Source organism: Tauraco erythrolophus, chromosome 25 (genome assembly GCF_009769465.1).
Source record: "Tauraco erythrolophus isolate bTauEry1 chromosome 25, bTauEry1.pri, whole genome shotgun sequence".
NCBI lineage: Eukaryota > Metazoa > Chordata > Aves > Musophagiformes > Musophagidae > Tauraco > Tauraco erythrolophus.
Genome location: NC_141489.1, coordinates 5002771 through 5015913, shown reverse-complemented (window position 1 = coordinate 5015913; position 13143 = coordinate 5002771). Strand labels below are relative to the sequence as shown.

Here is a 13143-nt window from a genome sequence, read left to right as displayed (position 1 = left end):
ATTTCTCCCTCTAACACACACTAACGCATTTGGTATCGTAATAATAGACTGTTTACTGTTGTTTATTTTAAGAAATGTACAAAGAAAAATGGCTTTAGCTCACACGAATCTTGCTCTTTGGCATTTTTTCCATCACCAACGACACAGACGTACAAGCAGCATTGATTGTGAACCACAATCCGGGCTGGAAACCGCTGTGCCGTGGATGCTTCCCACGCAAACGCCGTTTAAAGTAGTTCAGGCTCCTGTTCCAGGGAGCATCACCCTACGCGACACGGAAACGAAAGCACAACGCTACGGGATGAGCAGAGCGACCCCGGCTCTGCCGCCTGGCCGACAGCACGTGGATGCGAACAAGCTCAGCACCGCTCCTGGCCAGCCTGAACATGGGGCATCCGTAACAGCTCGGCACCAAAACCAGCCCAGGAAAAAAAAAAAAGTAATAAAAAAAGACAGACCCTTTGGCTTCAAGAAGTAGCCCTTGTTTTGGCTGGAAGAGGGTTTGGTTCATGTTTGGTTGGATCTCAAGAGGTTTTTTTCCCCCTTTTGAAGGCAGGAGGAGGTCCAGAGATGAACTCGAGGCCTTTTGCACATTTTCTTGATTTACTTTCCTTTTGCCCACCTGTGTAAAGAGCAGTAAACCCCTTCCCCCCTGGGAAAACCCTCCTCTGCCGAGAGGTTTCCTGGTGAGGACCTGCCTGGCCCCATCAGGCTCTGCAGACACCCTGGTACGTGCTGCTGTGTCATCTCCAGAGCCCCAACCAAGGGAAGGATGCTCTGCCCAAGTATGTCAGGATTTACACCCCAACGGGGGCATTGGTTGCATTAAGGCCCCCCAGTGTTGGGTGGCCAATGGGATTTAAGGGACCTCGTTGAAGCAGCTCGTTGCACGGACTGTTCAAAGACCTGCTCCGATCCCCGGGGGTGCGTCTCGTTAATTAACGCTAACCAAGAGCGCTCCAGCGGGACGTTTCCACTTGCTACGGGGGGCTTGAAGAAACCTTTGAGATGGTTTTGCTACAAGGACTGGGGATTCTCGGAGGAGGTTCTCCAAACCCTACCTTTGTCCCTTGCTTTCCTGCCAGAAAATCTGGATGAAGTGGGAAAACAGAGAAGAAGCATGAATATAAATACCATTTACATTCGTACCGTAGAGACTTGAATGATTTATGGTTTCAATGCATATTGAGAGACCTTTAAAACCTGATATTTAACCCTGAGAACACATCTGCGGATGCTTTGTTTTGGCTATGCAAACAAATCTTTAAGACATAATTGCACTTTCTCTGTATATAACAAAAAAAAAAAAATCCATAAAGCTTATTCAAATATTCAAAAGAAAGGTGCTACTTTAAGACTTCGGAGATTTTTGTTCACAAAACCTTATCTTTTTTTTTTTTTTGTAATTATTCTTAACATTATTTCACTTGGCTCATCTTTCATTGGCTACTTGGCTGCACTCTGGAAGAATAATATACAAGAACAATCTTTTAATTGTGAAATAACATTAATAAATAATTACTTTAAGTAAAAGGACAGCCATACTCATTCGTTCATGTCTGAAAAACGTCGTTACCGTGATGAGATCATTTCAAAACTAAAAAGTTTCTCTTTCTCCAACAACAGATAGAGTTCACATTTAATTCTCATGAGAAAAATATTAAACTCTTTGCAAGTGCAGTGAGCTGTAAAAACCAGGATCAGTAAGAGATCCTGCTTTGAAAGTTAAGGTGTCTACTTGAAATACCTCAACGTCTAAGATCTAGTGATCTGTGTATGGAAGAGCTCTTCAAGAGGAGATACAAATGAAGTCCATTAAGGCTGGGTGAGACATGGAAACCTCTTTCCGTTATACCAGTGACTCTTTCACAACGCGTTCCTTATCCCACGCTTTCGCTTCGCCGGGACCGTCTCGAGTCTCTGAGCTGGGAACGGGTGCAAGACCAAAGGCAGGGGCTGTCTCCGCCTCCGTCCCACTGTTCCCATACATCTCGTGCATTTTGGTGGCAATCAGACCTTCCTTCTCGGGCGCGTCCTCTCTCAGGGCATCCTCGTCCTTACTGTGCCTGTACATGTAGGACGCCTGCTTCACCGAGCGCCTCAGGAGGTACCTCCGGAAAGCCCTCTGGATTTTGGTTGCACAGACTTCCTCATGTTTCCTTTTCAGAGTGGTGGTGATGGGTTCATAGGAAACCTTCGAGGGGTTTGCAGCCATGAACTTCTCCTCCATGGTGGCCTTCAAGGCATCCATCTCTCCCGAGTCTCCCAGCACTTCCTTAGTTAGTGCAAAGAGGATATCCAGACAGTGGATTTTGTCCCCGGCAACCATTGGTAGATCCATGGTGATTAGCTTGATCTTGTTTGGTTTGGGAATTTTGAGTGGCTCCTGTAAGGTGTCTACAAAGTCAGATAAGGCGCTGTACTCAATGAATTGGGTGGCATCCGGGTCAAACTTTTCCCAGGTTTCATAAAACATTTCAAAATCGTCTTCACAGAGGGGTTCGCTGCTCTCCTCCGTGGCCACGTTGAAGTTCTCCAGGATGATGGCGATGTACATGTTCACCACAATGAGAAAGGAAATGATGATGTAGCTGCAGAAGAAGAAGATGCCGATGGATGGATTGCCACAGTTCCCTTTTACCGAAGTGCCAGGGTTTTCCAGGTCAGGGTCGCAGTCGGGGGGGCCGCTGTTCAAGATGGGACTGAGGAGGCCGTCCCATCCAGCTGACGTGGTGATCTGGAAAAGGCAGATGATGCTGTTCCCAAAAGTTTCAAAGTTGAAGATGTCATCGATCCCTGCTTCCTTCTTTACATAGCCAAAGTTGGACATCCCGAAGATGGAGTATATGAACATGACGAGGAAAAGCAGGAGGCCGATGTTGAAGAGGGCAGGCAGCGACATCATCAGAGCAAAGAGGAGAGTCCGAATGCCTTTCGCCCCTCGGATCAGCCGGAGGACACGGCCAATCCTTGCCAGCCTGATGACCCTGAAGAGGGTGGGTGATACGAAGTACTTCTCTATGATGTCCGAGAGGACAATACCTGCAAAGGGATGAAGAAGTAGTGAGTTTGCTGTGCTCTGCAGCCAACACAGGGAGCTGAGGTGGAGCTACTCTGCTCCGTCTGCTATGGTTGGGCAGATAGACACAGAGGAGGCCACCCCCAATGGCACACACCTCTCTGCACCGCTGGTGGCAAAGGGAATATGTTCAACAATACCTCTGAGCACAGACCCAAAGGTTAAATGCTGGCTGCTCTGTTTCAGTGGTGCAGCCGTGCAACATGGAGACAAGGCGAACCCAACACCAAGGAGAAGTGGGACAGAATCCCAGCCCCTCACCCTGCCTGGTGACATGGGGTGGCCTCACATCTGTCTTTTCCTGTTGGCTTGGTCCTGCCCAAAGGATAGGTGTAAGGGGGTAGCCAGTGACACCTTGCTGGCTGTGGACCAGCTGGATCATTTCCACCCTTTGTTATCCAGTGGGACCCCTGAGGAACCAGTGGAACCAGCAGGACTCACCTAAGATGGAGAGGATGACCACCACAAAGTCAAAGATGTTCCAGCCGATAGTGAAGTAGTAGTAGCGCAAGGCAAACATTTTGAGCACACATTCTCCAGTGAAGATGACGATGAAGACCAGATTGATCTTGTAGAGGACAGAGGTTTTGAGTTCACTTTGATCGTCTGTTTCGACCATCATGGTCACCATGTTAAGACAAATCAGGATCATGATGGTTATGTCAAACACTTGCTTGGTAACAAAGTCAAACACCATCCCTTGAAACTTGTTCTGCCATAAGGGCCACGTGGGTGATGATGGAGAACCAGAGGTGAGGTGGGAACACGGGACGGACACACACAAAACAAAGACACAACAGAAAAAGAAGAAGGAACCGCATTTACAAGAGTGTAGGAAACCTCAGGGTTGTGGCCAGTATGCAGGTCTCACAGTTCCAGAAGCTATGGGAGGAGGATACCCAGCACCTTGCAGGATGAAACCCACTTGGTAACACCATGGCCAGGAGGTGTGGGCACAGGGGACACTTGCTTTCTGGTTATATCCACAGCTATTGCATCAGGGTGAAAATAAACACATGGGAGAAGGCCCCGCTTGAGCAGGGTCATGAAACCCAAACCCAAGTCACAGCTGCAGGTGTATTGGCTGGACTGGTGTCCCTTCTAGGAGTGCTGAAAGCTGAGCTTTCCCCTTCCTCCTTCGAGAGGGAGTGCCTGATGTGAACCTCTTCTGGAGCCTCAGCTCTTAGCAAGGTCCTGGCTGAAACGCAGCAATGGGGAGGAAGGATTTGGCTCCTTGCCCTGGCAAACGGCCTTTCTGAGACTCTTATGTGCTTTGGGACAGTTGGTGGCTTGAAGTGTTCCCTCCCCGCTGCACTCTGGGCCCATTAACCCAACATACCGATGGCCTGGGGATGGGCTTCTGGGGTTTCTTGGAGCCGAGTTTCTTCATGGCATTATAGTATTTCTTCTGCTCTTCTGTCATGAAGATGTCTTTGCCTCCAAAGTATAAAGGGAATCACTGCTGTTAGTCTTGGGAACTCACCTCTTCCTACCAAGCATCTCTGACCATGCTCCTTCCCACCAAACATCTCAACCCAAGCTCCTACAAGCTGTTTCCTGCTGCTCTGACTCAGTGAAACCTGCTTCCTCCCCGCCTGCCCTTTTCTGCTTCCCCCAATTCTCAGCACCCATGCGTGCTCACCCCAGCACTGCCGTTTCCTCCTGCAGCAGTGAGATGCTGCCTCCCAGCCTGCTGTGGCGAGAGGGGAACCCCACACCATGCTGGGCCTCACCCCCTCCTTGCTGGCCAGATCCTGCTGGGACCGAGGCAGCCTCTCGGCGTGCTTCAGACCTTGCTTGGCACAAACAACTTGCTCCGTGTTACCCACCCTCTGCCCACCCCCCGCTTTGGCAGCCCAGGGGTACTAGTCCTGTGCTGCTCGCTTGAAAGGAGAAGTCGAGTCTCTCCTTGATGCATGGAAAAATGATGAGAAAGTGTCACGGGGTGGAAAAGGAAATAAAAGTGACGGCCCAGGCCTGCAGCCGTGCTTGCCATGGTGCAGGCAGGTTAGGGGAGAACGCAGCCCCCCCTAACCTCCTCCCTCTGCGTCCGTAAATCAAATCCTCTGTAAACGCTATGGCCATGACACAAAGCCCCATGTGCTGTTTGTCCACCTCTCCCTGCTCACTCTGTGGGAAGCCACTAATGGTTAACAACAATCCAGGCTGCAGAGGGACCCTGGGGTCCATCCAAGCACCAGGCATAATTGCCCTGGTCCCCTTGACCCATGACCGTGCTGGTTCCCTCCATCCTGGACCAGCACCCCGGGAGGCAACAGCAGCTGCAGGACCCAGAAAATACTTATCTTTTTCTTCTGCTGGTTGAAGTTGTCGATGATGACGCCAATAAAGAGGTTCAGGGTGAAGAAGGCACCGAAGATGATGAAGATGACAAAGTAGATGTACATATAGAGGTTGATCTCGTACATTGGCTGCTCTTCAATCTGACCGGGAGAGATGGGAAACATGAGACTAATGCTCTCTGGAAAGTGTGTCCCCAAGACCCTGGACAAGGGGTCACTGCATCCAGACTGCTCCAGAACCTCTGGCAGATAGGGTGTGGATTGAGTGGCCCCCGTGGGAGCAGCCACAGGAAGAGACATCCATGTTACATCAGTTGGGGGACAAGGATGTGCTGACCCCCAATCCCATGTTGTGGGCTGGGGAGTGGGAAAGGCCGCCCAGGTGCAGTGACATCAATGATCAAACTGGAGTTTCTTCCCGATAATCAGCTTTCCAAGGGGTGAAATACAGCCAGGAGGGGGAAGGAGAAGTGGTTTAAGTTATATAGCATCAGCACTTGAGGGTGGCACAGCCTGGGGAAACGCTCCTCATCTCAAGGGGTATTGCTTAATTCTGCTCTATATTTGACTGGAGACATCCCGAGGTCTTCATCTCCTATTTTGAGGGAAGCTCTTGGCAGAAGAGAGCAGCTTTTCTCCCAAAACAGGTTTGCCCTGGCTGCTCGGGGAGGCAGGAGCCCAAGTCGTTTTCAGAGGGAGCTGGAAGCGGCTCCTCCGCTGCCCGCTGAGCTCCGGCAGCTGCAGCCGGGGCGAGCAGAGCAGCTGTTGCTGGTGCTAAAAACGGCAACGAAAACACCACGCTGGGGCCCGCGGGGGTGCGGGGCCGGACCCCCAGCGGGGCGCTGGCAAGTGTGCTCCGTTAGAGAAACGCAGGAAGTTGCTCCTGCCACAGCGGCTCATGGGGATGCTTTTTGGGACGGATCACAGCAGAAACAGCCGCTGGATGAAACTCTTCAAAACTCGTGTGTTTTTTCTCCTAGTATCTCATTTAACCCGAAGGTTAAGTGTTGGCTGCTCTGTTTTAATAACCTATTTATTGCTTAGGGCAAGCCAGGCACTTTTCTCCAGGATGGGATAAGGTCTCCCAGATGGAGGGGTACATGGAGGGCATCATCCCATAGTGGGGTGAAGGATGAGCCCTCTGGTGCGAAGCTGTGGAGGCAGAGTATGGATTTCAGATCCCAAAACTGAAGCCAAGAGGAGTGGGCTCAGCCCCAGCTGTATCCCTGGCGAGGTGGGAGCCTGGTGCGGGGCTAGGGTGCAGCTGGGACCGTGGCTGTGGTGCAGGTGACAATGACACGGGTGGCACAGGGACACAACGGGCTGCCCTTTTTGAGGCTGTGCACCTCAGCAGAGGGGATGTTTCGGGGGGTTTCTCCACTTTTTAAGCCCGTGTCCTAGCTGAAGCCGTGAGTGGGATGCAGGCAGCCCCCTGGCACCAATGGGTAGATCCAGAGGGGATGTTGAGGTCAAGGGGTCCATCCCCAGCCTGTGTCGAGCTCCTACTCAGCCCCAGGACTCTGCTCCCATCCTGCTAGGGGGAATCGGTTTGGTGGGATGAGTGATGCCTGGTGCCGGTTGGGAGACATCCCTGCTCATCCCCTCACCTCGCGTGAGTCCACAGCGGCATACATGATGTCCATCCAGCCTTTGAAGGTTGCCTGCGGGGACAGCGGAGAAGAACAGATTCACTGGGAGGTATTTGGGGCCAGGGTGGGAGGGGAGGGCGATGGGAGCGTGTTTGGGATTTAGTTTGGGGATTTAGCTCTGAGTACACCAGCTCAGCCTGGAGTTACAGCTTCTCCATGGGAATGGCAGGAGAGCTGAATCCATGGCATGAGTTGAATCCACAAGAAAAATGCCCCGATTCAAAAACAGTGAGATTTACCCGTGCACACACGTGTGCACACACAAGCTCTGTTCCGCAGCTGAGGTTACCTGGGACTTCCCAAAACACCGCCACAAACCAGACTGGGAAAAGCAGCAACCGACTCTTTTCCCCCAAAACAAAGTGTATTTCCCCAATGGCAGAGCCGTGCCGGGGCTGGCTGCCTCCCTCCTGTCCCCGACCTGTGCCACCTCCGCCGCCCTGGCATCGGTATCGCTGCCTCTGCTGTCTGCTGGATCCCAGTCCTGGTGGGGTTCCACTGCACCTTTTACAAGCTCTTACTGCTGATTTGTTAAACAAAAAGCCTGAACATCTTGTTTCCTGAGTCTGATGGAACAACAGATCTGAAGAGGAAGCTGAATTTAGAGCTGGTTGATTGATTCGGGTTATGCTTCGATTCTGCAGCTGCCAGTTCCCCTGGATCTGATGGGAGTGACCCCAGATCACCCGATGACAGAGCCTACACCTATATTTTTATTACAGTTGTGGTGACCAGTTCCCCTTCTGCTCGCCCAGCTCAGCTGCGGTGGGTTCAGTGGAAGCAGGGTGGTGTTCGCCCACGGTCCCGCAGCGGACACATGTGCTCTTTTTCCAGTCGTCACCTTCCCCACGCAAAACTCTCGCAGCCTATGACTACAGGAGACTCGACTTTTCAGATGAGCGGGAAGAAAAGAGAGGTCTCCTCTCCTCGCTCCTGCATCCTGTGCTCTGCAGAGGACTTCTCGCAGCGCCAGGCTTGGTGCTACCTACCCTCATCCGCAGCGGTTCCCTGGTGACACCTTCCTCTCCCATCTTCTACTCTGTCCCTTTCTTTCTTGGCTCTGCAGGTTGGGTTTTTTTTTGTGTGTTAATACCAACTTTGCAGCTAAGAAGCAACTAAGAGGCCTCATCTGGGCATCAGGGCAGCATCTTGCTTCAACCCTGATGCTAATCACACTGCCCTGCTACTGTGATGCACATCATGGGATGGCAGCTGCTTTCATGACGTACCACCTGCAGCAAGGAGAGGTATCCCAAGCCCACGTTGTCGAAGTTGACCTTGACGTTGACCCATCTGACCTCATTGGTGTTGAGGAGGGCCATGCAGTCGCTCTTGTTGTTCACCACGCTGATGTCGAAGAGTTCCCCTGTGGTGGTGTTGACGCATCGGTAGTACTTCCCTGCAAAGAGGTTCACCCCCATAATGCTGAATATCAGCCAGAAGATGAGGCAGACCAGCAGGACGTTCATGATGGAGGGGATGGCGCCCAGCAAGGCGTTCACCACCACCTGCAAGGAGAGAAGAGACCTTGGACGAGCTGGCTAGGGAACCAGGCTAACATGATGTGGACCTTCATGTCCCTGTGCCTCAGCCTCACCCTCCCCAGCAGCACCAAGTGGGCTCAAACTGGACCAAAGGTACCTTAGCATTGATCCCACTGATCGGGAGGCCCCTGAAAACCAACTGGGATGGGTCCCTGATGTAAGTGATAGGCAAGGGACCGGGGTCTGCTGAACGGTGCTGCATTGCGTGTCCGTGTCAAAGCCAGCAGCACACGGGGGAGGCACCTACCCTCATGCCTTCAAATCTGGACAGGGCACGCAGTGGTCTCAGAGCCCTCAGTGTCCGCAGGGACTTGATGGCACCCAGCTCGGAGTATCCCAGCCAGTTCGCTGTCAGGCTGACAAGGGAAACCTGGAAGGAGTAGCCCAAGGGATTAGCAGCATCTCGGAAGGAAATACAACTGAACCATGACCCTGCAGCTCCTGCCCTTCCCTCTCCCCAGCACTTCCTCAGGCTGGTGGTCATTGTCTTGCCTTGGGACACAGGGACTGGCATGGAGTCCTTGGGTCCCTGGTGACCAGCCACCTGGAGGATGTCCCTGCCTCTTGGGTATGAGGGTGGAAGTGACAGGGGACACAGAAATACTGTACAGGGGGAATGGCCTGCTGTGTCACGGAGCATTTGGGAGACTATGTCCCTTCACATCTCTGCTGGGGTCTGGTAGAACAGCATGGGCTTGTTCTTGGCTTGAGTGTAAACCAGAAAGGATTTAAAAGGTTTCTGCAACCAGAGAAGGAAGTGGCCCTTCCTGTGGAGGACCACTATTTTAACCAATAGACTGAGCCCTTGTTCCACTGCCACCCCATTGTCCTTTAAAAAAAGTATGGGTTCATTTGCAACAGCCTGCCACAAACCCCTAATGGTCCCAGATCTCTTGGCTAACTATGGCTCTAGAGGTGCTCCTCAGACAATGCTTACATCGACGATGAGGAAATCCAGCCAGCACCACGCATTGGTGAAGTACACCTTGAAGCCGTAGGCCACCCACTTGAGCAACATCTCAATGACAAAGATGTAGGAGAAGACCTTGTCGGCGTACTCCAGGATGGTGCGTATCACCTTTCGTTGTTCAATGTAGATGTCCTCAAAAGCCTGGAAGAGTCATGGAGCTATGTGACAGTCATTCTTCCATTAGACCCGCTGCACGGCTCGATGCAGCCACATCCATAGCTGCATTGTCCCTGCTTTCCTAGAGCTTGGGGCAGCTTGAAAAGTTGAAAGTCTAACTACAGGTGGCATTTACTGATGCACCTGATCAACTTAGGGTCTAACTCCTGTTTGCAAGTCCTCGTTGGCCATGCAGAGTGGTGTATGTCCCAAAGCGAAGCTTTGCTGAAGCAAATGTCCAGCTGCATCTAATTCCCACCAGTCTGCGCACAAGGCAGAAATCAGGACACCAACCTACACCTTTGGATGCACTAGTAGTTCTGAAAATGCTCTTCAGAGCTTGGGTTACTCCTATGTCCACTTGACATGTAAAACGTTAAGTGAGCAGAGATATGGGCATGGTGACCAGGTGTTGCACAGCTGTTTTAACACAGCTGTTTTAACACAGCTTTCGATTCCGGCAGTAGCAACAACCTCAGATGTCCCCAAACTGCCCTTCAGAGCACGATGCGGACACATGAAATATGTCTGAAAACCTGTTCAGTCCTTCTGTCCTCCTTCGCTCTCTCTTTACCCCCAAACTTGCTGAGGAGTTGGTCTCCCCGTGAGCTCTGTGTATTTACAGGTGCAAATGAGTTATATCCAGCCCAAGTACTCAGAGAGGACCAACAGGCTGACATGCAGCTTTTTAAAGAGTTTGGAGAAGAGAAGGCTCCAGGGTGATCTTCTGGGAGCCTTCCAGTACCTAAAGGGGCTACATGAAACCTGGAGAGGGGCTTTGGACAAGGGTGTGTAGTGACAGGACACAGGGCAATGCATTTGAACTGAAAGAGGAGAGATTTCAATGGAATCTAAGGAAGAAATTCTTCCCTCTGAGGGTGCTGAGGCACTGGAACAGGTTGCCCAGAGAAGTTGTGGCTGCCCCATCCCTGGAAGTGTTCAAGGCCAGGTTGGATGAGACTTCGGGCAACCTGGTGTAGTGGAAGGTGTCCCTGCCCATGGCAGGGGGGTTGAAACTGGATGATCTTGAAGGTCCCTTCCAACCCAAACCGTTCTGTGATTCTATGATTTAAATGGACAGCTGGGTTCTAGGAGGGTGCACCAGTCAGCAGCTGGAAGTGCTGAACAGCAGAATAATAACCATGAATTATTCATAAAGCACCTCCAGCCAGTTACAGAGCCCATGGAACGAGGAACCATCCACATAAAGTTAAAAGGATGGTGCAGATAGTTCACAGTTGACATTAGGAGCAGGAGGGGAGGCTGTAGAGGGTCCCATCCCCTCCAGCCCATGGACCACAGCCCATGATGGAGGCTGGGGAGGGTTGCAGAGGGGGGACTGTACTGAGGGCTCTTGGAGGGCGAGGGGACGATGTTTAGATCCCCTTGCAAGGCTGTACATCGGGCAGACCTGAACCAAATGGGGTGTTAACTCAAACATCTGCCCACAGCTGTGTTATTTTGCACAGGAGACAACCAGGCGATGCCCAGAGCCTCCGGTGCTGCTGCCCAAGGCCATGCCTGTGTTCCTGGGCTCCCACCAAATTGGGGAGCTGCTGCAGAACGAATGGGACAGGGCGAAAGGTGGGACCTACCAGCGCCCCACTGCTTAGCAGGATCATGAAGACAATGAAGGTCTCAAACCAGTCGTGCTCCACGATGCGGAAGCAGGTTTTCCGGATGTTCCACCATATCTTCCCTCTGTCGCTGGTGATGTCCACGTAGAGGCAGGGAAACCTCTTCACACAGGCTGGAAACAGGACAAAGAGCTGTGGGTTACCTCCTGGCCAGGGCATTTCCACCAACATGACACTATTTGTGTTTTTATTGTCTTTTCACACCTCCTAGGTGGAAGATGGAGCAGGATCCTGCTGGGTTTGAGGGTGCACACACAAGAGGGGGGCCTCATGGAGATCATCTCCCTGGTGGGACGGGAGGATTTGGAGCCTGGGCTGAGCTAAGGGAGCCTGGGGGTCGTTATGCTGCAAGAACTGGTTGGCAATGGCCCCTCCATACCCACCTCTCCCTCTCCACGGGGTCCCCTGCCCTCAGTCCCTCACCTTCAGTGAAGCACTCCTCGGGCTCCTTGCTGTCCTCAGCCTCCTCTGCCTCCTCCTCCTCCACCGGCGGTGGGGGCTTGTAATCCACGGTGCTGCACAGGGACGAGGCGTTGTCGCTGGAAAGGGGATTCTGCAAAGGGAGAGGAGGATTCAGGCTGGGCTGCCCTGCGGAAGGGATGCTCCTGGGCTGCGGCTGCTCCGGCCACCTTACAGCTCCTCCTGCCCCCACAGAGATCCCATGGCACCAGAGGAGCCGGCTGGCGGGACCCCCTTGCTTGGAGGCTGCTCTGAGTCTCTTTCTTATTGAATTGTCCAGGGCCACAGACCTTGGAGGATCGCACAAGCTTGGCTTTACATCCAGGTTCAGAGGAGCGAAAGGTCCCCTGACCCCAGCTGTCCTCCCCGCACACCAAGTCTGTCTCCCACCTGCTGGTAGCATCATCTCCGGCTGATTTTCTCACGTCCTCCTCCTCCGCACAGCCCAGTCTAAGAAACTCTCTGCCAAACGCCCTTTGGTACAACGAGACCTGCAGAAATGTGGGCGGCCACCACGGCCCTTGTCTCCAATCCTGCTGGCTCGGCTCGTGCCGAAGGGCTTTTAGGCTGAGGTTCACCCGAGTTCAAAACCTGCATCCCAAATATCTCTCGCCGGCTCCATCCCGCTCCACAGCTCAGCTTGGCTGCCTTCCCAGACACCACTCAGCAGGGCCCGGAGGGGCTGATAACAAGAGAAAACCTTGGCAAGCCCCTGGGATTTTTTTCCCTCTTTTTTTTTTTTTTTTTTTTTGGCTTTCCGAGAACTTCTGCAGCACTTGAGGAAAGAGCTGATCCCCAGACCTGCCTGTCCTATGTCAGAGCAGCTGGGAATGAGAAACGGACATCTCCAATGCAGGATGGCGTTGGCTTGCATGAGAAGGAGATAATCCTCCCCCAAGGTTGCTTTCAGTAGTGAATAAAGTAGCTGCTCCGTCCTCCAACAAGCCATGGAAGACCCTCTGGGGCAATTCGAGGCACTGTCATTGTCTGCAACCGTCAGCGGCCACAGCCACACCTCTAGAAGACATTGCTTTGGGAAGTCTTTGCATCCTGGCTACTGCATGCTGGGGACACACAGGGAAATTTTTCATGAGGGTGTGTAGTGACAGGACACGGGGCAATGGCTTTGAACTGAAAGAGGGGAGATTTCGATGGGATCTAAGGAAGAAATTCTTCCCTCTGAGGGTGCTGAGGCACTGGAGCAGGTTGCCCAGAGAAGCTGTGGCTGCCCCATCCCTGGAAGTGTTCAAGGCCAGGTTGGATGAGGCTTTGGGCAACCTGGTGTAGTGGAAGGTGTCCCTGCCCATGGCAGGGGGGATGGAAGTAGATGGTCTTGAAGGTCCCTT

The 13143-nt window shown here is 52.4% G+C and overlaps 1 protein-coding gene across 1 annotated transcript in view; it reads right to left on the bottom strand.

Annotated features, from left to right (window-relative positions):
- Positions 1-1849: 1849 nt before the first annotated feature.
- SCN4A (sodium voltage-gated channel alpha subunit 4) overlaps positions 1850-13143 on the bottom strand; it is a 31955-nt gene continuing 20661 nt past the window's right edge. The window contains exons 16-25 of the mRNA XM_009980031.2: positions 11762-11891; positions 11297-11451; positions 9513-9686; positions 8823-8945; positions 8261-8539; positions 6990-7043; positions 5386-5523; positions 4419-4523; positions 3521-3791; positions 1850-3042 (exon numbers count right to left, since the gene is read on the bottom strand). Coding sequence (XP_009978333.1) covers positions 1850-3042; positions 3521-3791; positions 4419-4523; positions 5386-5523; positions 6990-7043; positions 8261-8539; positions 8823-8945; positions 9513-9686; positions 11297-11451; positions 11762-11891 — 2622 coding nt within the window. The remainder of the gene's footprint in view (positions 3043-3520; positions 3792-4418; positions 4524-5385; positions 5524-6989; positions 7044-8260; positions 8540-8822; positions 8946-9512; positions 9687-11296; positions 11452-11761; positions 11892-13143) is intronic.